General features: G+C 43.6%; 1 protein-coding gene across 1 annotated transcript in view; it reads right to left on the minus strand.

Moving 5' to 3' along the window:
* Positions 1-27,293, minus strand: part of man1a2 (mannosidase, alpha, class 1A, member 2) — a 122,755-nt gene that overhangs the window by 12,217 nt on the left and 83,245 nt on the right. The window contains exons 6-8 of the mRNA XM_070837910.1: positions 11,798-11,892; positions 9,431-9,554; positions 9,235-9,328 (exon numbers count right to left, since the gene is read on the minus strand). Of these exons, the coding sequence (XP_070694011.1) occupies positions 9,235-9,328; positions 9,431-9,554; positions 11,798-11,892 (313 nt within the window). The remainder of the gene's footprint in view (positions 1-9,234; positions 9,329-9,430; positions 9,555-11,797; positions 11,893-27,293) is intronic.

Consider the following 27,293-nt stretch of genomic DNA (forward strand, 5'->3'; position numbering starts at 1 on the left):
AATAACAAGGCAATGCACATTAAAACACAAATCGGGACAGGAAGCGCTCATTCAAGTTCTGTCTGATCTTTTTTGTAGTTCTCCTTTCTTCTTCTTCTACCTTTCTGTTTCACAGTCACCTCCTGCACTCTTTCAACTTAGCATCCACCCACACACACTCCCCCAACTCCTCTCCTCTGCTCTCCATTATTTTCCTGCCAATCAAAGGATCAGGGTCACGCAGGGAGCGCCTGTCAATCAAAGGCAGGGTCTGCCGAGGAGGCGGCTTCAAATGCGCAGTCAGCGGCAGCCACAAAGACTCACGCACGCCGGGACACGTCTTCACAAAGCTTCAAACACGTCCAGTTTACGACACAGGTCAAGGGCGCGGGCTGCGGAGGTAATGCTAATAACGTCGGTGAACGTGTGATTTATTCCTATGCGGCACCCATCCCACCGAGGATCACAGCAGCAAAGGTCAGCCATGTTTCTGTTCCCACTTTGTGGATCATGTGAAGTTCACCACCGACAACAAGTCAGTGTTTACAAAGGTAATATTTACAGCTCCCAAAACATATTTAGATGGTGCATCAGGGACTTTAAATTAAAGTCAATTAACAGCGAATGTATACAGTGATCTGCTTACTGGAGCACAGAAAAGGTTAGTTTACTCATAGAGTGCAAAAATGCTTTACCGGGACATAAGAACACATTAAAATAAGACAAATTACAGTTTAAAGAGAAAATAGGAAATATTATTCACAACGTTAGCACAGACAATATATCTGTGCATCTGTGCTTTGCCACAGCATACCTGTACGACATCAGACACTAAGGTACCAAGGTACCGTTTAACTTTACTGAACATTTATAAAATTTACTTTAACCTTAACAAATTTAGTGGATTGTTAATTAATTCAGACATAAATTACAGTTTAAAGAGAAGAGCGGATAAAAAGTTACAGATTAAAAAGGAAGTTATGAATCTAATTGGCTGGAAAGCTGCAGTGAACAGTGATGTTTTAAGGCCTGATGTAAATGAACTGACGGGATTAGCAGACGTCAGGTGTTCAGGAAGCTTCCTCCACAGGTGGAGAGCACAGAAACTAAACGCTGCAGCACCTCGCTCGGTTTCTCTCTGTGAACCTGAGCAGACCTGGACCGGATGACCTGAGGGGTCTGGATAGGACTACTTCTTATAGCCACTCTGAAGTCTGAAGACAACAGAGCGAGTCAAAGCTTCGTAAACAGGATTAAGGATGGGGACGTGGTTTTCCTGGGCCACAGCCTGAAAAATGGCAACACAGAATAAAATTAACAAAAAAAAAAACAGGCCACAAATGTGGTTTAGATCAATACAGCTACTGTTTACAAGTTGCTGTAACTCAACTGATTGATTTCCCCTAAAAATTGACTAAATAAGTGCCCCCCAAACAGAAAACAGTCTCACATAATGTCACACTAAACAGTAGTGAAACAGAAATGGAGGCTCGCTGGGGGGTCAAACAAAAGATAAGGGAACATTTAAGGGGCTTTGCAGCAGCGTGTCCACCGAACAGAGCCACAGCGGTCGGTACGGCGTCTGCACCGCTTGCCGAACGCGCTCTTAAAATGGTGGCTACGAGTTCCACAATTAATGTAGAGTGATGAATTCAGAAGTAACCACTCGATTTTAATCAGCAGCAAGTGGCTTCCCCACCTCCACTCGGCAAACAGGCTCCTCATCATCACATCCGTTAAGTGGAAACACTGAAGAAACACTGAAGAACAGCAGTGACCGCGTCACAAAGTCATTTACAGCACAACACTTAAACTGATGCATGCTGGGAAGTGCCCCCAAACGTACAGTTAAGAATTAAAACATTAAATATTTGCAGTTTCAACCACCACCATGAAAAACACACATGTGAGTTCACATTTTAGTGAGCGTGGAAGCATTATATGATATTATACATCCTTATAACACACTCCTGGTTTGGTCTCAGCATTATTACATTATATATATTTTATTATATACATACAGTGCTTAACAAGTGTATCAGACCAGCTGTCATAAAAAGGAGAAAACACAAATATTTTAGAAATCTGTCAGAAACTTGTTTCAAATTAAACAAACTGGAACAACTAAATAGTCCTTATTCACATATTTTAACCAGAAATCTTTGGCCCTGATTGTTTTCATGGACTTTTCCACCGTCTCTTTTGTTATTGAGCTCCAAATAGTTCCCAGCTGTTCCCTCAGACTTGCTTTGGATTAAATTAGTGTGTGGTCTATTTTTTAATCCAATAGATCCCAGATCTGTTCGATAGGATTCAAATCTGGACTCTGACTTGTCCTGTCCATCAGTTCCTCTACTCCAGATTCCTTTTCCATCATTTCAGATTCAGGGTTAACCATCACAGGAACTAAAGAAATATTCTGGTGATCAGTAATACTGTTAATTTAGAGCAGGGGAGGGAAACACCTTCCACTGGGTGGAGGTCTGATACATCTGTTAAACTCTGTATATACGTCACGTCACGCCTCACTTCTCGGAGACTGCGGCCACATTATCTTCACGGTGCATTCAAGAGCACCTCATAAATTCAGAAACCTATTTTTTAAAACCTATTTTCCTCTTATTGATGAACGACATACATCTGCCATTACTTTTTAAAATATCATCATCATTACTATCATGGCAAAGTGTGAAGTCCTCTGTGCTACACAGAACGTTACTCATGATTCAGTAATAGTTAGTTTGGTTTTATGGAAATCCAGTGATGGAGAGAGGAGAGTTTGACAGACCGTCGTGGGTCTGCATGTGTGAGCAGAGAAGAGTGTCGGGAGAGTAGGTTAAAAAGAGGGAGTGGGTGGTGTGTGTGTGTGTGTGTGTGTGTGTGTGTGTGTGTGTGTGTGTGTGTGTGTGTGTGTAGGCAGCAGTGTTTTAGTAAGACAGAGGAATGTGTGGTAATAAGGCTGTCAGTCACAGCAGGATCTCATTAAGACAGAAGCTCAGCCTCATTCCTCATTTGTCTGCTTTAACTACTGTCTACACACCTTGGGACACAACCAGGGACACACACACACACACACACACACACACACACACACACACACACAGATTTAAACACAGCGTTGCTTTTGTGCACACACTCTCCAACATGATTCCTCCAACACTTCACACATAATTCGAGCCCTCTCACGTGCACCCACACACATCATAACCAGGGTGACAGACGTTTCTTTTCAGGGTGAAATTTTTCTAGTTCACAAACCAATTAAGACTTTCTCAGACCTCAGAATGGTGGTTGTTTACTCAGTAGGAAAACACTCCGGCCACAGACAGGTTTTGGCTGGCGGTTTGTTAATTTTGTGCCCAGTTACCAGCACACATAAATCTAATGTGAGACAGCTGCACTGCCTCTCTTCAGGTCTGAAAGCTCGGTCTAAATGGGTCTGTAATGAATTTAAATGGATGTGGCGTGTCCCTGTTTGACTCTGCAGGAGCTACATGTGTTCAAAAATATGTAAATAATAATCAAACAACAAATTTCACACTGTGTTTTTATCTGCAACCAGACTTTTAACGCGCGGTAGGTTTCTGCACTCCTGAATATGAGAATGATAAACGTACCGCGAGCAGCATCACTGCTGCTGCTTTATCGATGTGTGTACTGGTGATTAAAAACTTTAATAAGAGGTAACAGTATAGTTTATACTTATGATTCTGAAGCCCTTCTTATTACCAAATCTCTAATGCTGACTGTGAACATAAATCTACACTGATTCCACATTCTCATTATTAAAGGCAAACTGAAATTGAAGTTGATTTTTGGGAAGAAATCTGGACATAAAGTTTTAGTTTTAACTTGAGTTCTTCTCTTGACCATCTCCTACGTTAGTGTTATGTCACTGGTATATTTGTATGGTCTGGTACCTGCAATAGTTTGTACTACGGCTTTGATTCAAAAGCCTAAACAGTCAGTTAAAGGTCGGGTCTTTGACTTGGCTGAAAATATCCCACCTCTTCCCTTCAGGTCACTCCACCAACACACACACACACACACACGTGAGCGTCCTGACATAACAGCTGGAGGACGAGTCAGCGATGGCAGTGAAGAAGACCTGAACACCGCCGCCACGACTTCAGCACCGGGCCTCATTCGCTCTGCACGCAGAGGCTTTTCAGTGTGACAAATACTAAACTCTGCCAAATGCCACAATCATATAAACACAAGCAAAGCGTAACATTAGCTTTAGCTCATAGTTACAGCTCAATGGGCTCAGAGGCTGTGTGCTAGCTGTGTGCTAGCTGTGTGCTAACAGGTTAGCTCGCATGCACACAGATTTGAGAGACCAAATTTTTCAACAAATCTGATAAAAAAAAGTGCTTCTCGATGAAGTTGCATACCCTGCCTTTAACCAGCTGTGATTTGCGCTAAAGTCCAACTCAGTGCTGAGTTTATCAGGCGCTCACATAAAATAAACAACATAACGTCACCAGCTACTGAGCGCTGTGAGGGGACACACATGTTAAATCAGTGGTATTTAGGTTTATTTAGGGAGAAATGTCTTGTAGCAAAGTTAATTGGCGATACAGGCCGCTCCATCCTCCAGTCGGAGGCAAACACGTCTCCTAGCAACACCGGCTATCAGATGTCAGTCAGCTGCTGCCATGGGAAATGAGGAAAAGGGTATGAACAACAGCTGCAGTATTATTACAGTCCACAAGAAGTGAGGAGAATTCAAATTTCAGTTTGACTTTGTTCATATGTTTAGTGGCTGTTTGGGAAAGAGGCAGAAAGCATGTGTGTGGGGGGGGGGCACATGACTGCTCAGAGATTTGTCTCATTAAATGTCACAATGGTGCCTGAAAGCAGCCCTCAGAGAATCAGGGAGACAAACTGAAGACATGCTGTTAACTGTCCATCAGGTTCATGGTGCTTTACCTCCAAGTGAAGTTATGTTTGCCCCCCTACCAAGAAACCTACCAGCACTATCAGCCACTGTTTCATATCTATTTTCTGTTTGACTCTGCTTGTACTGTAGTACCAACATTTCCTCCCACTGCAGGCTCAGCCTGCTCCAGGCTTCTTTTTCATTAACAAAAACAACAAAACAGCACAATGTTTCTTCCCCAAAGAGTTGTCCACAAATAATTCACAGTGGACAAGGGTACAGCGGCCGCACGACTGGACACAGCTCAATTAATGAACTGGAAATATGGTGAAATTAAGAAGAAACAGGTTGTGTAATCATCTGCAGCACATGTGCCTCATTATTCGTCATTTCATAGCTTTAATTGCTCAACATTCAAGGACATTTCTGCTTTGAGCCCCCCCGTTACAGTCCTCTCACCTCTTTCACTGTCATGCAGAGCTGGCATTAATTAACCCTGTGATGCTCCGACAGTATTTAAGGCGGTATTAAGTATGTTCAGAGACACTGTCCTCATGTGTGCTCAAATATAGAAATGCACTGAAAAGCTCTTGTTGATACAAATACACAAGGACACACTTATTTTTATGACGCAAATATAAAGACAAAGACTCCCTGATTCTCACACACACACACACACAGACAGAAACAAACATAAAACATCCATCATCACCTGCCCAGTCAGAACAGCTCGCCAGCTAACCATCCATCTGTTAATGTACTCATCCATCCATCAATCAGTCCACAAGCCCTCCATCTTCCGTCCATTTATTTTCCCCTGCTTTTGGCCCAAAGTCGACGCACCCACAACTACATTAGTCTGACTGCCAAGACGGCTATCCATCCATTAATGAGTCCCTCCATTTATCCATCCATCCATGAGTGCCCTCCATTTGTTATCTCGATAAGCAAAACAAATAAAACAGATATTTCATCTTGCCGGACCACAGTAGCTGTTTAAAAAACTCTATTTTGTTTTAGAGCGGTGTGAAGGAAAGCTTCCCCAAGTCACGGCCGGGTCGAGGGGTCACCTGAAGGGCCAAATGGTTGGAAAGGGCCTGTCTCTGTCTGCAGAGCACAGTTTAGCTGTCTGATTGGTCGGGTTTGGCGGGCGCCGTCCGGATAAGGAGTGACCAAGATCACAGGAACATGACGGTGACCTGGAGGTTCACACAACCTGATCTGGGGGATCGTGCACGGTCATAGTTCCTTCTTTAGATTCCAGAGAGCCAATGGACTGTATGGAGTCATTTCACCACACCTAAGAGAGACTGATCACAGGAAGAGACCTTCGAGGCTAAAACCCACCGGGTGCGTCTGCATCACGGTGGGGATGCAAAATGCTGCTCTGCTGAAGATGCAGCTTATTTTTTGACAGGAACAGTGGTCACATTAAGCAGCACAGAGGAAATGAGGTGTGCAGGAAGTCAGACAAACAGACGCCAAAGAGAATCCAGCCAATTTTCAAAATAAAACAATATCACCACATGAAAAGCTGTCTGTAGGCTGCAGCACAACAGAGTAGTAAAGATTATATACAAGAAACACATTAAAACCTGACAAAATAAGAAATGTTTGCTGATGTTAGAAGCACTAATATAGTTACCAAATCAACAAGTAAACTACAAACAACGCTCTGCTTGTGAAACGCGTCCCGTTGGATATGCAGCCGCACAGAAGGTGGAGTAAAACCGGACGGCAGCCTGAACGTGACGCAGACGAGCCTGGTGGGATTTCAGGGGCAGAATTGAGGCGTTCAGCCTGTTTCATGTCAGCGTTAACCACTTTCAACCACTTTGATCCCAAAAGGTGCCACCTTCTGCTGTGTTTTCTCCTTGGGAGCTTAATATGACACTCTCTTACCTAGCAACTCATTCCCCTGGACAAATGAAAACAGCATTCAATTTTAAACAGATTTCATCTCTTAATTTCCTGTAACTGAAACAAAAGAGTGAAGCCTAAGCAAAAGGCAAGTGTGCACACAGAAAGGAATATTTTAATAGGCACAATGTTTTAATATTCTGTTGGAGTGTTTAGATGACAAATCACGACCCTCTACGTATCTGCCGCCCTGCATCTTAATCTCTGTTAAACACCTTCTCAGGTTCAAAACATTCCCTCTGAAACACACAAAAAGGAATATTTAATATTCCCTTATGAACGCTCGGGTGACACCTTGAAGTAATGTGATAAAGTGCAAATATTCAGACTGCAGGTATGAAAGAAAATGTAGATTATTCTGAATAAATGTTGGAGATGAATTAAATGATCACCACACTGTACGTTAGGCATTTTAGGATCCTGCTGTATTCTCAGTAAATGCAAAAACAGAAAACATCAATCTACTGCAGCAGTAACCCACCAGAGTTCTTCTGTTGAGCTGAGTTCACCTGTACAGCAGCAGTAAAGGGGCAAGTCTGGTAATAATGATTTACATCGGCTCAGGAACGATTTATATCCACACTGTTGCCCATAAAGTTGGAATAATTGTTCAATACCCCCAATTTAGTTAAAGCCTGAGTCCACAGTCTGCAAAGGTTCATTGTGGTTTAAGTTTTCCTGTGATATGTTTGGAAGAGTTTGATCAATAAAGTTGCGAAGATATAAACTTTATTTATCAAGAATCTCATTTCATGAGAAGAGGGAAAACACAAAAACATTTTATTCCAACTTTATGGGCAGCAGTGTAGATATTATGAGTTTACTTTTTGTCTTTATTATCATGCTATCAAACAATTAGTCAAAAAATAGATTTAAGAATAAAACTATTAACATTACGGTGAAAATTGCTTCATTGCAAGTAAAAATTCTTGATTAAAAATGTTTTTAATGCGAATTTAAAAGTTTTGTTTTCAAATCCAAACATTTAACATCTGAAATCTTTGAACAGAAGAGTTTTGCTTGTTGAGCTGAATCTCGCAGGCCGGACATTCACTGAAATATATAATATAACACACGTCTCTATTGAGGTGTCTTACACCTTCCAGTGAAGGTCCCGTCCTCCAGATTCAGCTCAACGACAAGCAAAACTCTTGGATTCAAAACTTTTTGGATCTGCACTGATACATGTTTAGTCACAAAAGTATTTTACTGGCATATTTTGATCGCAGTGTGAATAGTTCTGCTTTCAAACCTCCTCTGTAGTAGCCTCATATATTCTGAATAAGTGTTTGATTTTCACATTCCCTCACTGTTACCAAAATGAAACCAGTTGTTTGTTGTGAAGGTAAAACACTACTTTACTGTGGGTGTAGCTAATCAACACATGTGGCGTCTCACCTGCTTTAATTATATATTGGTCGAAAATTACTTTAACAAGTCCGACAGGTTTCAGAGCAAGAATAAAGTGTGCCGTGGCAGGTCTAACTTCAGGCAGCGAGCTGTTAATTTCCCTGGGCAGGCGGCCAAGACGTAATCAATATAACGGGAATACTGTGTTCCTTCTCCTCCATCTTCCTCTATACGCTTCAATTTGTTCTCATTAAAGCAGATCCATTCTACGCTTCTCTCCTTCAATTACTGATGAGCTCTCCTGCTTCTCTTCATACCAGCTCAGGTACATGATCACCTGAAGCTCAGGAGAACATTTCAACATAATATAAACTACATGTTGAAACTGAAATCTAATTGATTCTTTGAACTTTACATATTTGAAAAGGTACAATCAGCTTTCCTCATAACCACAAAGGTGCATGACAACACACTTTAATTTTTAGGTATTAATTACTGGAATGTGCTTGTGTGAACACTTTAATGTGAAGCAGTGATTTAATGGCCATGTGACCATAAGAGGGACTCACAGAGGGACTCATGATACGTTGGCCGTGATAACGATGGCATCACGATATAGATTCCCAACATCTGTATAAATGATTCTGCCTTTTTTCTCTGATTTGGAGAAACAAAACTAGAATTATCGCCTTGCAGCTGTACACCTCCGCTAACCAGTTTACATCCTCGTCTCAGCCCCAAAGATCAGCGTCACCAGTTCGGTATCCAACCAAATGTGAAATATGGACTCAATCTGTCCTTCTGGTCCTGAGTTATGACGGTTAATAAGGGCAAGAGGAGTGTTTCTGCAGAACATCTTGACGTTACAGTGAAGTTGACCTTTGGGATGTGAAACGTCATCCTGTTGTACATCTCTGTTGTCATAATTAGTTGTAGCCAAAAACTGGTTTGACCACCAAAATCTAATCTAATTAGATTAGATAATTAGAAAATCTAATGTGTTAGAAACAATGGGAAGGACAGACGGACAACCAGAAAACATAAAAGGCATAAAAACAGGATTCAAAATACAAAATGCTTCCTGAACCAGAAGGTGTACTTACGTTGGCCCCAGCGGCCTGTGCGGGGATTCAGGTAGTTTGGGTAGAGCCCGTTGGGTCTGTCCATTTTGGCCAGCAGCTTCCGGATGTGCATCACCTGCGATCAAAACCACACAGAGGAAGGTTCAGTCCGAGTAAAAAGAATTTATTTTGAAAGAAAAGCTGCACAGACAACAGACACGTCACTTCAGAGCTCTACCTTCTGGTAGTACGCAGGGTTCCCTGTCAGGTAGGTGAGGTGAACAAACTCCATATGGAGAGTCCCAAACTCAGCCAGGATGCTGCTGCCCGCCGACGCCCAGCCCCAGTTACGACCAACACCACTGGAGGAAAGGAAGAGGGGAGGGGGTGAGGAGAGGTGAGGAGATTTATGAGGTGGAGAATAAGACGGGAAGGAGTGAGAGCGAGGGGTTGGACAAAGAAACAAAGATTATAACTCTATACAGCCAATATAAAAGAGTAATAAAGGTTAGAACTGGCACATAGAACTAAATGACTGTAATGTTTCTGTCTGGGCTGAAAAGGTTTTCAACACAGACGTGACTCAACACATATTCTCCGTTTCATCTCCGGCTGTCAGACACATATTTACGGCCTGTCTGTCTTGGTAAAAAACCTCTTTAGCCAGTGGAAACTCAGGGAAAACAAGCTGAAGTACTAAGAAGGAATAACGAGTGGGAAAACAAACACACAAAAAAATATGAAATGAAAATACGAGCTTCTGCCTTCTGAAATGGAAAAAGGAGTGAAATCAAGAAAAAACGATCAAATACAGTCGTCTTAATAACAACTTTAGGTCATCGTGGTTTAATTTTCTACTGTAGAAGTTTGAACAAAGATTTAACAGCTATATTTAACCAATAAAAGCCTAAATACGCCTTAAGTCTTAATAAATGTAAGAAACATTCAAGCAAGAAACTGGTGCCCTCTCGGACTCCTCCGTCTTTGGAAGAAAAAGCTAGAAAGCATGTATTTTTCAGTCTGGTGGAACCCGATGCTGCTGGGGCTGGATCGATGGCTGCCTGTGCGACAGGTTCGCTACCTGTTGGGGAGTTTGTCTCGGTCACAGCGGGTGAAACGACATTTGCACATGACCGTCAGTGACACACAGGAGGCGTCTCCAGCTGCTTCAATTTTACATGAGCCCATGTAACATTAATAGGCTGCAAATACGAGGCATGTGCTGGTGTGTAAGGAGGGGGGGTGTGTGTTTTAGGGATTCAATTCCTGTGTGTATAATTATTCCTGGGGGCTTTATGTGTGTGTGTGTGTGTGTGTGTGTGTAGCTGTATTTTCTCTGGTGTGTGTTGGTCTCATGGGAGATTAGGCCAAAACACAATACATCCCACTCTGACAAATTAGAATTACCTCGAGAAAAGGAAGCCCTCTCTTGTACAACACACATCCTCAACAACCTGCCGACGCATTTAACGGTAACAGGACACGGATCTCACACACACACACACACACTCACACTCACAGACACACACTCACACACTCACACACTCACACACACACACACGCAAAGCCAGGGTGCTTAGCAACAAAGTAGCCCATGGGCTGATAGAGCAATTTTATTAAATTTCACTGTTTCATTCAGTGAATAAGTAAATTGATAGCACAGAGAGCAGTGGGGAATGGAGGGCGACACACACACACACACACACACACACACACACAGTATCTTCACAGGTAAAATGGAATGAAAAAGGGCAGCAGAAACCAATAAGAGGAACATAAAGGGATGAAAATGTTATGTTAATGTTACACCTCAGCAGGGAGGCAGACTGCAGGTTAACAGGGTGACTACGGGTTTCTAAAAGTTAAATTCAACACTTCTTTGATACGTTTTTATCGGCCCGTTCACACGTGGCACCAAAAACTACAATTAAGGCTGGCTACGCTGCTCATACACAGTCAGGTGTTTTTGGTGGGACTCCATTTCAGGTTGAAGTTGAGTGCAGCGCCGGCAAAGAACAAGGTCACTGAATTATGCATTATTACAAGTGATGAAGGTGTAAGTTGTCCTGCCCTCCCAGTGCAGTTTCTACATGCCCACACAGTCCAGTGAGGAGGTCTAATCAGGGAACAAAAGGTGAAAACACCCGAGTGGGTAGACCGTGGATGTGTGGGAGCATTAAAGTGAGATTACTGCACTTTGACGACCTCTAAAAATGAATTCAGGGCTCAAACATAACATTTAACAGCATTAGAAGGAGAGGAATTGGATTTTTGGAAACGCTGGTTAACGCTGTGCATCTCTATCGCTCCACTGTGAGTGTTAAAGTGTAAAACACAGGGTAGTTTTTTATCACTGTAGAGAAACAAATGTGCGAGATACTTTTAGAGTATTTAAAAATCTTTAGGAAGAAAGAATAAAGAGGGAAAAAGCTATAATTGACACGGCAGCAGTGCAAAGACCAATCTGTCGATCAAATGGCACCAGAGCTGCTTCCAGGCTGCTCCGTCAGCTGTTAGTGATTCGGAGTGACACATCTCGCTTTATATTCATCTCAGATTGGCTACTGGATGAAAGGGGGCGGCTTTCAGTGGCAGTGTTGCTGACCTCTTAAGGTTAACCATGGCCCAAGGGATCCCCGTGGGCGTGTTAAAGGCAGGAAGCAGCTTCTCGGCGAGCTGGACGGCCTTCAGCTTGAATACCTGGAGACAGAGAAAGAGGCGGTTAATTTCAAGATTCATCCTGCGAATACTCAGCTAGTTATTCTTCTCCAACAGCTGACGGGTACAAGCATAAAACAACAGCCAACAACCACAACAAGTGAAGGATGAAGGTGGCTAAATGACGGCCTCACAGTGTCAGAGCTGAACAGATTCATGGGGCTCCTCACGCTAATGTATGCAAAACCTCTTTTCAAACTGTGCCGCAGTAAAATGAAATGTTGCAGAATACCACTGAGATGTCTACGAGAAAAGCTCGGAGGTCAGCCTGCATCGGCGGAGGGAGATAGCAAAGTACACAGTCGGAGCTGGATTTCTATTATCATGACTGGTGTCTAATTTACACAGACCGATGGGGAGAAATGGACATGTGTTCGGTTTGAGATTACACAAGTTCTCGCACTCGTCTGACAGATGAAGGCCCAGAAAAAAAAATCCTCTGCAGCCCTTGTTCTTTTCTCAGCGTGCCAATCAAAAAGATAAAGGGAAACTGAGGTTATTCTGCTGCTGAACTCGCTGTGGATGAGCATGAACATGTAACTGTGGACAACTCATGACGAGTAAGTAAGCTTACTAGTGAAGTTTTATTTATTTCAACGCTGCTTCCTAAAAACTCGTGAAGCTCTACAAGAGTTCAGACTTCACGACTAGTCTTTGGTTTATCTTTTACAACACGGGGAACACATTCCCTTTCATTCCCGGTTATCTTATTTTGTCACAACCATCTACGAACGCAGCACATAACTTTTCATATTCAGAGAGCTGCGTTTTTCTGTCCTTGTTACCATTTCTCTGCTGAAACACTCTGAATTTATTTAACAATTTGTGTTATTCAAGCTGAATTTTAATTTGACAGGCACGCCTTCAGAGCGTCCCCATATTTTTACGGTTTTAAAACAAACATAACATGAAAGCGTATAAAAAAAAAAATAAAAAATCCAATTATTCGCAGCATGAATTGCAAACCTTAAAATTAGACAGACACAGCAGGACATGGAGCTGCATTCTGGCTTTTGACAGCTGACAAGCGCACAACAGTCACACAGATGAAAACATGGCATTCATGAGCCACGAGCTGGAGAAAATTTTAATCCAACTAAAACAATTAACACAAGTGGCACACAGAGGGGAAAAAAAGCTACGAGTGTGTGACTGCCAAACGTCTGCTGCATTGGTGCTTTGGAGAAACTAAATCTGGTGGTGCTCTCTTGCAAACAATTCATGGTTTATGTGAGCTGGTTGAGGGACAGTTGGTGGTAAAGATATCATTGTACTATAGGTGTATCAAAGGGCTTCTTCCTCTTCCTCTCCTCAGCCTGTCTGCATGGTTTCCTAAATTGTGATCCAAGTTGTCAAGGAAGATCCAAAAAAAATCACTGAAAAGCAAAATGGCCCAGGACCCTGTATATTCTACTCCTGAAGGACAGTCATGGGAGAAACGCTCAAAGACGGAGTTGTGCAACTCAAAGACAGCAGTCAGGCAAAGTAGCTCCACAGAGAAAAGCACTTCAGCACGGGGCAGACGGAGGCTGATTCATCAACACAATCTGTCAGGGCTGAGCAGTTTTATAGAGAGACCACATCTACGGAAAATTCCTGCTGTCTCACAAAGTAAGAGGGAGCAATAACACATGCTGGTGTTTGCAGAATACTTAAGCTGCCAGTGGGACATCTCACAGAGGACTTGGAGGTCAAACTGTGGGGTCAAACATGGGACAGACAGGTCTGCATATGATGACTCCTGATGGAAAGTTCCCGTTTAACAAAATGCCCTTTCTAATGTCTTTTCAACATAAACAGGTGTGTGTAGAAAACATCAATCAACCATCAACCTCTTCCTCCTGCTGAATCTTTGAATGAATGTGTCTGAAAACACGGCCTTTAGATTTCTCTTCCCTAATGATGTTATCAGGCCATCTGCTGACCATGTGACCTCCTCCAGCCCTTCACAGCAGGCCGACTGTCCCCATTTACTGGAAACCTGAATCCACCTCGCTGTCAACTATTGTTTTTTTCCCCTCTAACACCGGCTCGCGGTAACACGAAGACGTTGAAGGCGAGAGTGAAACAGTAGATTGTTTCTGCAGCGTTCAGACAGAGGCTGGAAACAGCTGCTGCAGCCGCGTCTGATATGAGAGAACGTTTTTTTGAACATTAAACCATGTAAACGTCTGCTGGTAGGATGTTTGAACTTTAAAATGAGCAGAAAGTGTTTATGCACTGATGCAAAATAGACCAGACTCCATGTGTGTGTATGCGTGACGTCTGCCCGGTCATCATAAACCCCTCCACTGATGTCGTGGCCTGCCTGCTGGCCGCACCGAGGCCCTTAACAAACTCCATTGCATTTTATTGGCAATCTTGCCGCTGATGTCATCGAGCAGGGACTGGAGCCAAACGACCCATCAGAGGAGACGGACGGCCGCCTGCACAGATAAAACTGCACAGTTTATGATAATCATCTCCTTCCTCTGCTTTCATCTACAGGCAGGGATAAAAGAAAAGGCCGCTCTGAGGGAGAAGCACTGCGGCCTTCTGCAGAAACAAGGGTGGCATTGTTGGTTGTTAAAGGGAGCAAACCTGCTGAGAGGAGGATAGGTTGGATAGAAAGTCTGAATAATTAGTGTCTGTGCAGCTTCCTGGTCTTGTTTACCGCTACTATTGAGCTTTATTACACTTGAGGCAAGCGGTGCTGGGTCTGTTTTCACTGGTGGAGCCAAACTCAGTGTTCAGCATCTGGTGTGAACAGGCTCTGAGGGTATACAACAATATGCTGCATACATGTTGGGACAGTTTGGCTCACTTGGACTTTCAGAAGGAGAAATGTGTTTAAAATATCATATTCTGGTTGCAGCTGCAGGTTTTCAAGATATATTTTTAAAAAATGTGGAGGGTGGAGGGTTTGGGAAGCTCAGAACTGTGTCTCTGCTCTGTGAGGATGACGTGGTGCTGCTGGCTTCTTCAGATCAGGACCTCCAGCAGGCAGTCATGACGAGAGTCTGAGGCCGTGTTTCTCCTCTCTGCTGAACAGCGGTGGGCTGCTCACTCTGGGTCGGGAGTGAGCTGCTGTCCCAGACGAAGGTGTTGGGCACTGAGGGTAAGATGGAGCGGGAGATGGACAGACCGGAGTGCCGTACCGGACCGTTGTGGTGGAGATTTACTAACCCTCAGCTGGTCATGAGCTCCGGGTAATGACCAAAAGAATGGCATCGCAGATTCAAAGACTCAAACGCTGAAAGGATTTCCCTACGCAGGGTGTCTGGGCTCAGCCTTAAAGACACGGTGACATCCAGAGGGAGTCAGAGTGCAGCCAGTCAGGTCAGGATGCCTTTCCTTTAAGGGCTTCTGAAGGAAATCTGGCCTGGGAACACCTCAGGATTCCCCAGGAGGAGTTGGAAACCGTTGGTCGGAGGAGGACGTCAGCAGTGCCAGTGCTTAGCCTGCTGCCACCGCCACTCCACCCCCGGAGCTCCAACAGCAAACCTTTAAAAGTTTCCAGACATTCTGCCACAGCCTACCAATAATGTTCCCCTGTTACGACACACGTCCAAACCAGTGCAGCAAAATAACTACAAGACCTGCGTACATCTATCCTATCGACGTAATGTTTACTACAGCAAGAGGGCAACATAAGGACACCGAGAGCTTTGAGGTAAAGATCCTCGGGGGGGCAGTCGGTAGTCTGGTGTCTCCTAACTTGTTTCTCTCTTTCCATCTTTCATTCTACCTCCAGGCGCCGTTCAGCCTTTTAAAATGCATCACAGCACACTTCAGGATCGATCACTGAGGGATGCACTGCCTCACAAACACACAAACACACACATGCATGAAGATTTCAAACACAGTTGGGAAACAAAACCAGAAGAGTTCGGCCATAAATTTGGTCTGACACGTATTTTAAGAGCACAAACATTGTGATAATGTTTTAAAAGGCTGGGATGATACTATCAGCCCATTTGGATGTATCAGTATGAACATGTACTGTACACTGGCTGAAAAGCAACAAGACATTACATCAGAGAAGCTCAGAGATAAGTTTGATGTAATCTGGAAACTGTCGCCTGAACATAGTTTTATCATCTCAGAGCGCTGACATGGATCTTTTTCTGTACTTCAACAAGCTAATTCAAGGGATTTTTTAATTGAGGATTCGTTTGTATTTGTTAGCCGAGCATCAGCAAATATTTTGATATCAGCTTATTGTAAAATCTCTTCCTTCCTCTTCTGTTTCTCTGCCTCCATTTTGCTTCTTGCCTGCTTCCTCTCATCTGTCTTTTCTTCATTCACCTCAACCTTCCCTGCGTTATCTCCCTCTCTCAGGATTAGCGGCGGTCCGAAGCCGCTGGGTTGTTTGTTTCGACGGGACAAATTCCCTTCCAGCTGATTTGGAGTACGGCAGGGAGCGGTGAGGAAGTTAGAGGGCGGCAGAGGCTTGTTTTGTAACCCTCGTTGTGGAGAATGACTTTTTCCTGGGTGGGTGAGTGAGAGGTTTGACTCCTGCTGGGACCAGCCATGCTGAAAATGCGTGCAGCGGTCCCATAAGGAGCTTTGGTTAAAATCATCTGCCAAATGGTACATGAATGTTACGTCCCAGGGACAGGGAGAGCCGTAATCCGCCACTCAAACACGTCCTAAACTCAGCCAATGATCCAGTTATTACACATGAGGATATCATTTGTAAGCTGTGAGCAGCTGGGAAAGACTGAAATCGCTGTAAAGCAGTGCGGGCTTAATAGATGTGATAGTCTAGACAGTCACACACACACACACACACAGCCAAACTGTATTACACATTGAAAAGGTAAACGCAACTGATTGCTGCAGACGTCGGAGAGCAAACACCACCTTCAGCACCCTCACGTCCGTCTTCTCTGACATCTGCTCACATTGTGTTCACGCACCGACATCCTGAACTGTTGACTCAGTGGCGTTCAGGTGCTCCTTCACTTCGGTTTTACAAGCGTTCCCTCTTCCAGCTGTCAGTTCTGTGCGGCTGTCTAACATCCAAACTCCACTCTGCCATCCACAGGAATCCTACTAATCCCAGGAAAACCCACACTACCTTCAAAGGGGTCTCTTTACGCATGCTTTAACTCCGTCTGAGAAATTAATATATATCGATGTGATGGATGTGGGAGCAAGTTATCGCTTTTATTTTTGACGTCTATCGAAGTTGAAGAGAGAAAGCAGACAGTGACAGACGGTCTGAGATCTGTGAGGATACAACCAGCACCGAGCTGAGCATTCAGCGCCGCACGCCAACGGGGTCATAACGTGGATAACTCTGTCCCGGCTCATGTTAGCAGGACGGAGCTAACGCCAAAGCGTAGTGCTCACTCTCGTTTCATACCAAAACCCAACTGGAAAAGACGCAACTCTCTCACCGTCTCTCTACAGTCTGTAGACGAGTATGATTCAACATTTCCCCATGATTCAGTGTTAAAAAAGCAAACATTGCTATAAATCGTAATATCGCATCACAATACTTGTAAAATCGCAACACAAAACAGAATCTGCACCCAAGAAATCAAACGACCCTGTGAGGACAAACCCTCATTGGGTTCTTTTGTCCTAAAATCTACGTGTCTATTATTATACTACTATAATAAAATAGTTCATTAATTTCTATTATTCAATAAACACAGTAAATATTAATGATTCTAATCCCTAAATGTGTCTCTCCTGACTGAAAACTCTCCTTAACAGACTTCTTCTAAGTACTTGACTAAATGACTTAATAAGATCAGCATTTTTCACATTGCAATGCACACACACACACACACACACACACACACAGTGTGTGTCTCTGGTGTAAGCAGTGGGCCACTGTTGACATGTAATGGAGCCTCCTAAAGGGATTAAAGGGTAGACTGTGAAATGTGCTGAATGCGCCTGCTTGGTAAGAAGGGCCCAGAGGGCCAGCAGGAGAGACAGGATTAAGTCACCCACTGTGCGTGACTGTGGTTACTGTGTGTCATTTCCATACTTTGTCATGCCAGTTTACCATCAGCTGATCCATTCGCTCATATTGTTTAGCATGCAGTGGCCCTGCCTCAAAGGCAGACGGCACAAAGATGAGCTGCCACGGAGAAAACTCCAAGGCCATCATCAAATTAGCTCTATGATCTCTTCATTTGTTGCCATCACACCGTATCACACTGACTGCTGTCAGCTGTGACGGATATTTTACATTGAGCTTCAATGGAAATTGTGCACTTGCTGTCTTAAAAACGACATGACTGACATTTATTCTGCCTTTAAGCTTCCAATCACCCAGTTCAAATGGGGCTTGTTTTTCTGCTGTGGGATTCCCAGCTGATGTGCTTTTACTGTCTATACTGTATTAGACCAGCAGCAGTTTATTTTCCCTACACTTCCATCCATAAGTAACAACAACAACAACAGAATTAAAGTTGAATTTTGTTGCTGCATTTAAAGGATTTAGACTTGAATTGTAATTCCTGTTATTCAGAGGATTTTTTTTACCAAGTTGTTGGTGCATCTTTTATTATTCTAATAATAAATTAGAAGTCAGTACAGGTAGCGGTATTTGGTTGTTAACAGTTAGTTTGACAAAGTTAGGAAAGCATCATTAAAGTCAGGTCTGATGTTGTCTGATCTCAGTCTCTTCCACACACTGATAATATACAGATCAGTAATCAGACACTGATAAAGATCAGTGCATCACGACTACACAGTGCAGCATTCACACTAAAGACATTTTGGTGGCATCTCTCTGACCTTCCTACCTGATGAGAAAACATCATCTTCATCCATGCACCAGTGCCAGATTGTGACGGGGCAGCGAGCAGGCCTGCAGAGAGCCGGGGCATGTTAGCTCTCGGCACCTGTTTAATCAGCTGGCCACGCTACAACAGCACTGGACTGAACAACACGGCCAACACACACTCTGGATCTTTAGGCAGGACAGTGTGGGAGAGTCTGTTCACTGCATTCTTCTTCTATTCCCACCACTCAGGGCAAAGCTGACATGGGAAAAACCAATCAGGATCCAAGCAGGAACTGAAAGACTGGAGGATATTTATATAATGTTTTGTGTAAAGTAATACTATTAGTACAAAAACAGGTTGAACTTCTACCCCCATATAATAAATAAGCCTTTACTAAAGGAAATGCAGAGCTGGTCAAAGAACAGAGACATAAGTATAAGGATGAGGTAGAGATGTTTCTGTCCCACCTCTCTCCATCTTTTGTTAATGACTTTAATCTATCTTATAGGCAGTTTGATGAGATGAACTTTGATGCTGAGATGGGACATGGTGTGCAGCACTGAAGTCCTACTTGTATTAATAATGTCTAAGATGGTACTCGCCAATTAAACGTTACAAAGAGACACCAGCTCTTATTGGAGACGTGTACAGTACCCACGTCGGTCCCATAACACTGACCTGTCGTCTGTATCAGGCGGCTTAGACCACCTACAGCTTGAGGCGTGTGTGAAGAACATATATGACGAACTCTCAAGGTGTCAAGGTTATTGATGACCCTTCTCACCGTCTGCACGGTGAATCTCAACTCTTCCCCTCAGGGAGGCGAAATGTCTACAAGAAGTCAGCGTAAGAAGACTATGAACATAGTTATTTGCACAGGAAGACTTTTTTATTATCAGAATATTCTTCTAGAATTGGTCCTGCGCTCCAACGTGCTCAGTGTTTCACATAAATAACAAGAAACTCTCTTTGCGGTTTGCGTTTCCTCTTCTGTGGCTCTGATGTCTGTGCTGTCATATTCACGGCATGTTTTATGGCACATGCATGCTTTTATGTGTTCATACATGATACGACTGTACACATCTGCATGTGTTCACTATAAAGATGTCTTCTCCTTCGTTTCCCACTCGACACCATTCTCTTCCTTCCCTAATTAACTTCTTCTTCTCAGCCTCCTTCCCCTCTCTTTTCCTGTATTCAGTGCACGGTCCATTTCCCCACATCTTTCTGCTTGTCATCTCTGTTACAAAGATCTCTCACTCATTTTTTTGTGCCCTCTTCTCTCTCTTCTCCACGACTCTGACTTAATCTTTAATTCAACCTCTTTATCCTTCCACCTCAGCTCCAATTTTGTACTTTTGCAATGTCGTTGAACGGGATTATTACATTATGAGTAAAATACGTAGATACCTCGTGTGGGCACGGTAAGTGATGTGTTTGCAGAGTGCAATTTATAAAACTGTGATGAAGTGACAATTTCTCTGCTATCTGTTACACCATCTTTGTTTTCCCGGTTCTCTCAGAGGGTGCTCGGCTGCCTGCTGGCACAGCGGCAGCTAGTTACCGAGCATGTCATCAGAGAAATATCTGCAAAGGGGAAAATGATTCCCGGGGGGGGGCTAGATGACTGTTGCTAGAAACAACTGGGGTGGCCTCAATATGAGCCGCTCTCTTATTAGCAAGAGTGTCAAAACATTAAGACTTGCCTATTCAGCTGTGACGTCCCATCAACAGAGACTTTGCACACATTGTATTTATATCGTCAGTTCACCTTTTATCTTTTTATTGTTTGTTGAAAATGCCACTGCAGATTAACTGTTTGCATACAAGCACAACACTCATTTCACACACTGTGCATTACTGCTGTCAACTAACACCTCTAATTTGAATATATACTAATTATTATTAAAAAAAAATAAGACCAATAAACACAGATTCTAATTGTTAAAATTAATATTTGATCATGGAAAAGAAAAAGCAGCCCCACAGCGGCTGACAGTTACACGACGTCACTTTTAATGACTGGAAATGAAATGTAGGTCAAGCTGCAACAGTTTGCTTCCACTGTAAATCAATGGCACTGGCTCCAGCAGCAAACAGTGGTGTGGCATTTCTTTCTTTTTTCAACAGCAATGAGTCGTAAAGTCTCTATATTTCTATTGTGAGCTAAACTATCGATACAGCCCACAGGAAATGACTTATTGACCACCAGTGAGCTTGATCCCCCCTGTCAGTGTTTATTATTCAGCCAGCACCAGCTGGAGGTTCCTCAGTAACTTTCTCCTCTCCACAGCCTACTGTAGTCTGCACATATACATATTACACACACACACACTAGAGGGTTGAAGGAACTAAACAACAAAAGCACATCTGCAGTTGTCATGCAGAACAACAGATATTCAAATGGTTCATTTGTGGGCAGCTTTGACAGCCCTACTGTAGACACACTGCACAGCCAAAGGCACGAGCATACGGACTTTTAGTTAAGGGCTGTTTGTTGTGGCTTAAGGGGAATCTTAATGCTAAAAGATCGTGCTTTGAAGTGTGTACCAGCAGTTAAGGAAAGGCTTTCCTGCTTCAACATGGAAGTGTCCCCATGCACAAAGCCAGGTCCGTAAAGAAATGGTTGGCCCTGTTTGATGTGGAGGAGCTTGACGCCCTTGCACGGAGGCCTGACCTCCAGCCCATCCAACGCCTTTGGCGTGGACTGGAACGCCGACTGTGAGCTCGAGCTTATCTTCAAACATCGCTAATGCTCTCAAAGTGAACCCCTGCAGCCAGGTTTGAACATCATGTGGAAAGCCTTTCATGAGGAGTGGATGCTGGTAAAGTAGCAGATTAGTGTCCATGGTAGGAACGAGATGTTCAAGACTTACATGCGGGCGCCTGTACTGTACATTACACCCACGACTTATGGTCCAGACAGTTTGTTTGATTGTCCACATATTTCTGGCACTGCAGTGACTGCTTGTATTACAGCAAATGGAGAAGAAGCTGTGTTATTTTTGCAGCGGCTGCAGACCAAAGCGTGGATGAACCGCTGCCCTGAAGCCAGTTTAAGAAGCGGCTAAATGTTTACAGTTATTACAGACTAATGGAGCTGCTGAGCCTCTCGGCTTAAACCCTCACAAACCTTCCAGATCAGTCAAACGCCTCAAGGTGCTGTTTGGCAGCACAGAGGCTGTTCGGACATGGTGACAGTTCTATATTTGTCTTTGACATGTTCATACTGATCATTGCGCGGTCAAAGTATTGGTGTTGAGTAACATTTAGGATCACTGAGCCAGCTCATTCGTAGCGAGCACAACGCTAGCCAATCCCACGCCTTCCTTTTACCCACGGTCGTCTCTCTGCCTTCCTGCTGGGCCGCGGCGTGCTGGCAGTCAGTCAGAGGGAGTACGGTGCCCTGAGTTTGTTTGACAGGTTTGACAACAAATGGGAGGGAATCAAATGCTCCCCGGCGAGATCAAACAGACCGCCAGTGTACACACTGCAGTCTGCAGTAACCAACCCTGGACAGACAGCTAAGCTGTATATCACAAAGAGACAGAGACCGACAGAGAGGAAAAAGGTAAAGTGTGGGGTAATGAAAGAGATCCGTGGAGACAGCTGAGAGGATGAAGGAGCAAGACTGACAGGAATCTGAGAAACGGAGCAACAGAACATTTCAGGATGTCGTCGGAGAGACGCTTCAAATCAGGATTCATGGTGGCAGAGACAAAAGGCATGTAAACACACTTGTTTTCTTGCCATTTATCACAACACTTTTTGTTTCGCTGTCTTCTGTCACCTTCTTTTCTCTCTCACAGTCCCCAAGCTAACCTTTTCCCTTCATTTCTGCTTCCCACTTCTTTCCTGCTCTCCTCCCTCCTTGACCCCTTCAGCCCTGCCATTTGTTCCACCCTCTCTCCCTCTAATTTCCTCCTTTCCCGTCTGGTTTTTCCTCCATCGCCATCATTATTTCTGTCCTTTTGTCTCTCTACCACCGTTCCCTTTATTGGCTGTTCCATTTCTGTCATTCTCTGTCCCTCCATCCCTCCCTCCATCCGTCCACAGGGTGGTTCTGCTGTAGTGTTTATGCCTGCGGACTCTGCAGCTATTCTTTATCGTGCTCTCATCTCATTATCCTACATTACAGTGCTCAGCTTGCTCCCCTGAACTTCTCTGTGCAATCTGCCGTCACTCGCTCGAATCATCCCCGTCGTTCCAGCGCCTGTCCTCCTTTTGTTTAAAGGAACAAGGAGAGAAAGTCCAGCACAGAAAAGTTTAAACCTGGAGTGTCCTAACATGGATGCACAGAATATAGTCTTCTATGTAATTGATTTACCTTAATGAGGTAGTTTTAGGTTAGTTAATTACATTTATTTGTCAGGACCATATAGAAAAACATCAGAGAAGAAGAAGAAACGTCACTTTCTGCCACAGTGACTTTACTTCAGTAAAAAATAGTAACACCACACTATAGAAATACTGTAATACTGTAAAATACTGTAAGTATTATCATCAAAACATACTTAAAGTACCAGAAGTAGTCATCATGCCCCATTTTATTTAATATCAGAATATTCTATAATTGGATTATAATTACTAATCACTGTAAAGCTGCAGCTGGTAAAGGTGGAGCTCATTTTAATTAACTTGTACATATTTTCTATGTTACTTTACACACTGCTGGGTAGCTCATGTACTTCTACTAAGGGACTCATACTACTGACATCATTTACTTATCAACTATATTCTGTGTTGTAAAATAAATGTATGTAAAACTTCGTAGTGGAGTTAAAGTATAAGACAGGAAATGGAAATACTGAAGAAAAGAATAAGTATCTCAAATGTATACTTGAGTAAATGTTGTTTTCCTTTTTCAAATTAACAGACTGATTGAAATCATTTACAAATATCAAGTCTTGAGTCACCGTCGCTCTTTAACTCGATGCAGAATTAGGGTATAAAATCAGGACAACCGTTCATCAGCATGCATGGTCAGTGACCACGCTGAGCCAAAATAATCATGTGCTTCCAGTGGAAAAGTCAGTCTGGATCCCTGTTCACGAGTAAATATAACTCCTACTGGGGACCAGTGGTGCCTGGTGGCTTTAAGTATCGTGGTGGAAAGTCGAGGTGCATCGAGGGGGCGACTGTCAGTCATCTTCAGCCTCCGTCTGCTCTTGTTTACTGACACATGGGAAACTGTTTGCCCACACACGTATGTGGAGCCACATAAACCCAGCATCCTTTTTATTGACTCTCCCGGGGAGGTGGACTTTTCCAAACCTCTGCAGGACTCCGACAGAGGGATCTGCTGGTGCTGTGTGTCTCCGCACTGCATTTTAATGAGCCGCACCTCCTCCTGTACTCCCTCCACATAAAACAGAACGACGGTTTGAGGACAGGTTAATGTCCTTCTCAACGATGGGAGCACGGTCACACGTCTCCTCACTTTCACAGAAATGTTGGCCGTTTGAGAGACTGGAGATAAATTTCCCTCCAGAGCTGGGGAGCTGCACTACACATGGCTCAGATCAAAACGAGCATATTTCCCAAAATATTGGTGTTACAAAGGTTTCCATGAGGGATGTCTGAATATCTGAACATTACATTATAAAAGAAATCGAATAGTTTATGCTACTATAAAAATATAGTTCCTTTGTTTTACCTGGTCGTATGTCCATCGAGAGCAAAAGCTTGATCCAGGATGTTGAAGTGAAGCCAGGTCTGTTTTAACCAGTCGACCTTCCCACAACTGGACATTAGCATTAGCTTGGAGCAGCCTTAAGCACTAGCTGGGTTAGCTCAGCCCTTATTCCAACTCTCTCTCCTCTCTCCTGGGGTGATCGGTCCGTCCCACTGCGACGCTTCACCCACAGTTCAACTCACAGTTCACTTAATTTAAATGTGTAAATATGTGTTTCTGCAAAAAGAACCTAAAAAACAACAATGCAGCAAAGTTTGGGTGAACAACAAACATTCAAAGTGTTTTTGTTTTAAATTCACATGCCTGCTTGTTATAATAGATCCATTTACCTTTAATTCATTGTTTGTAGCATTAGTGAAACACTGACTGTAGCAGCAAAGAGCAACAAGTGCAGCATTAATGCAGAGAGGCTTCTGTACCACTGCATCCATGTACAGGGCGATATAGTCCACTGGGGGGGGGTCACACCTGCCTGTACACAGCCTACAACCAGAGAACCAGGTGCCAGGCTGGAGGGGTAACACCACCTGACCACAGCTGCCAGGTTTCTGCACTTAGACAAAGGAAGGTTAACACTTATGAGGCGCAGGTACGGGCAGAGGAAGCTTGAGGAGAGGGGGAATAACACCACACACAAAAATAGCTGCAAGAGGAAAAAGCAATAAGGACAAAACACTATTTGATTACAACAGTTTTTCCATCTTGGAGCTGTTTTTTTTTTTTTTTTTTATTCTCCTTGTCAAGTTTCTCCACCTGTCAGCAAAAGAAGCTGATGACTTTGTGGTTTCCTCAGTCGCTGCACACACTGGATGAGTTTTCCTCAAGCTCTGCTCTGCTTCACGCTGCGCTGAGAGGAAACTGACGGCTAACCAGCTCCCCATGACAAGGGAGCGATTAAGGACACACAAAACATTAGAAAATCCCAAAATCCCAAAGTTAGACCTTCGTACTGCTGTCGGTTAAGACCATAGACGGCATGTAGGAGTGAATGTAAAGACTAAATCATTTACTAAAGTAAATTAATAGACCAAAAAGCAGGGTATGCTTTAGGGCGGGACTAACCTGTGACCAACCAATCAGAGGTGGTCTTCATGATAGGATCTTTCCTTTCCTTCCTTCCTTCCTTCTATCATTCCTTCCTTCAATCCTTCCCTCTTTCCTTCCTTCCTTGCTCCATCTTTACCTTCCTTCCTTCCCTCCTTATATTTGGTCTTCCATCTCCCTCCTCCTGTTTGTCCTTTATTCGTCTCCAGTGTTCATTCATCTCCCTATTTGATCTTATTTTTCTCTTTTCTCTGTTTTCATGTGTTGGTGCTCTGCTGACGGTGACTGACAGACACAAAAAAAAGCTTTTGTCCTTTTCCCTCAGAAATAAGAACCTGATCTGAGCGCTTCGACTTTGAAAGCAACGCCTTTTATCACGTCCATTTTTCTTTTCTACTGAGGCGTCCTACATTTACATCGTCCTTTCCCCCAGTTTGCTTCAGTGCTACAGAAGTTTACCGTAGTAATTCTCTTCGGGGGGGGGACAGTCAAAGTGTGGACACCAAACTGTCCAGTCATACAGCCACCAGCGTCTCTGGTCCAGTCTGAGATCACAGCCTTTACATCAGACTCAAACATGTGGACATGAGATCTGGAGGACACTCTATTCTCTGTCCAGGTGAGCACGTTTACAAGCTAAATAAAATCCCTGTTATTATCAAGCTTTGGGACGAAACCCCGTCTGTGTTTGTGCGTGTAAACATCAGCTCTCAGCCTGGTAAACAGCACATAGGATGCACGGTCCAACAGTGAGGCTCGTCCTCACCTTGGGAAAGTAAATCCAGCAACCATCACATGTTCTCACACACACACCTCATTTACAATTTGGATATTTTCTTGAAAACAAACTACATGAAGTGATTCTGCTGAACTCACAGTGACAAACTGGAGGTTTCTATATTCAGAATTGTTCTGGATCAACATGTTCTCTGTCTTTCTTTAGTCTCCTCTGATGAACAACATGTCTGATTCCTGGATTTTCTCCATGTTTCTCCCAGTCTGAAGTCTTTTCTCACTCATTATTACTCTTTATTGACTTCTGGAACCTTCTAGCTGAGGTTGGACACATTTTAGGGACATGAAGAAGAAGAAGATCCTCCAAGAAACGACGTCATCAGAAGAAGAAACACAAAGTCTTTGACGTTATTTCATATCCGTTAACAAAGGGGAAGTAAAAATGGACTTCAAATAGTCAAATAGATTTCATGATAGAGTAATTCCAGATTTAAGAGCTATAAAAGCATGTTGTTAAGTTACGTTGGGATCTCTCCAGGCTCTCTTCTCTTCCTTTTGTCTGTTTTCCAATCTCTCCTGCTAAAGTTCTTTTGTGTTTCCTTCAGGTTCATCAGTGTCTGCTGCACCCCATCTATCCATACATGTGTTCCTGCTCCTCTCAGTCTTTATTTCCTTCACGCTTCAGGCCGTCTGTCTCATCTTCCCTGTTTCCTTTCAGTCTCTTTGGGTGCTGATGTCTTAATTCAGCCTTGTTCTCTCTTCCTAAAACCTCCCTCCCCCCCTCTCACGGTTTCATCCCCAACAACATGGACACATCCAACTGGTTTAGACGCCGACAGGCTCTGACTTCCTCGTCTTCACTCTCCTACGTAAAAGGTCTACTGACGCATGGAGTGGACGCTGCTTCATATTCACATAGCTGCACACAGTTCCCCCCCGGGAGCGGACCAGTAACAGCCATTTATTCTGCTGTTAGGGGTTAAGTGCCTTGCTCAAGGACATGTCCAACGAGAGTGAAGAATGAGTCTCGCTTGCTTTTCTCCCCCCTCGGCCATTCATCATCCTCGTTCTCCACTCCCATCTCTTTATCTGCAACCGCCACCTTCACACACCCTCCACTCATCCTCACTGTCCCGTCGCAGTTGTTCCTCCACCCTCCTCTCCATCACTGTCTCTCC

Source organism: Pempheris klunzingeri, chromosome 10, assembly GCF_042242105.1.
Source record: "Pempheris klunzingeri isolate RE-2024b chromosome 10, fPemKlu1.hap1, whole genome shotgun sequence".
Taxonomy (NCBI): domain Eukaryota; kingdom Metazoa; phylum Chordata; class Actinopteri; order Acropomatiformes; family Pempheridae; genus Pempheris; species Pempheris klunzingeri.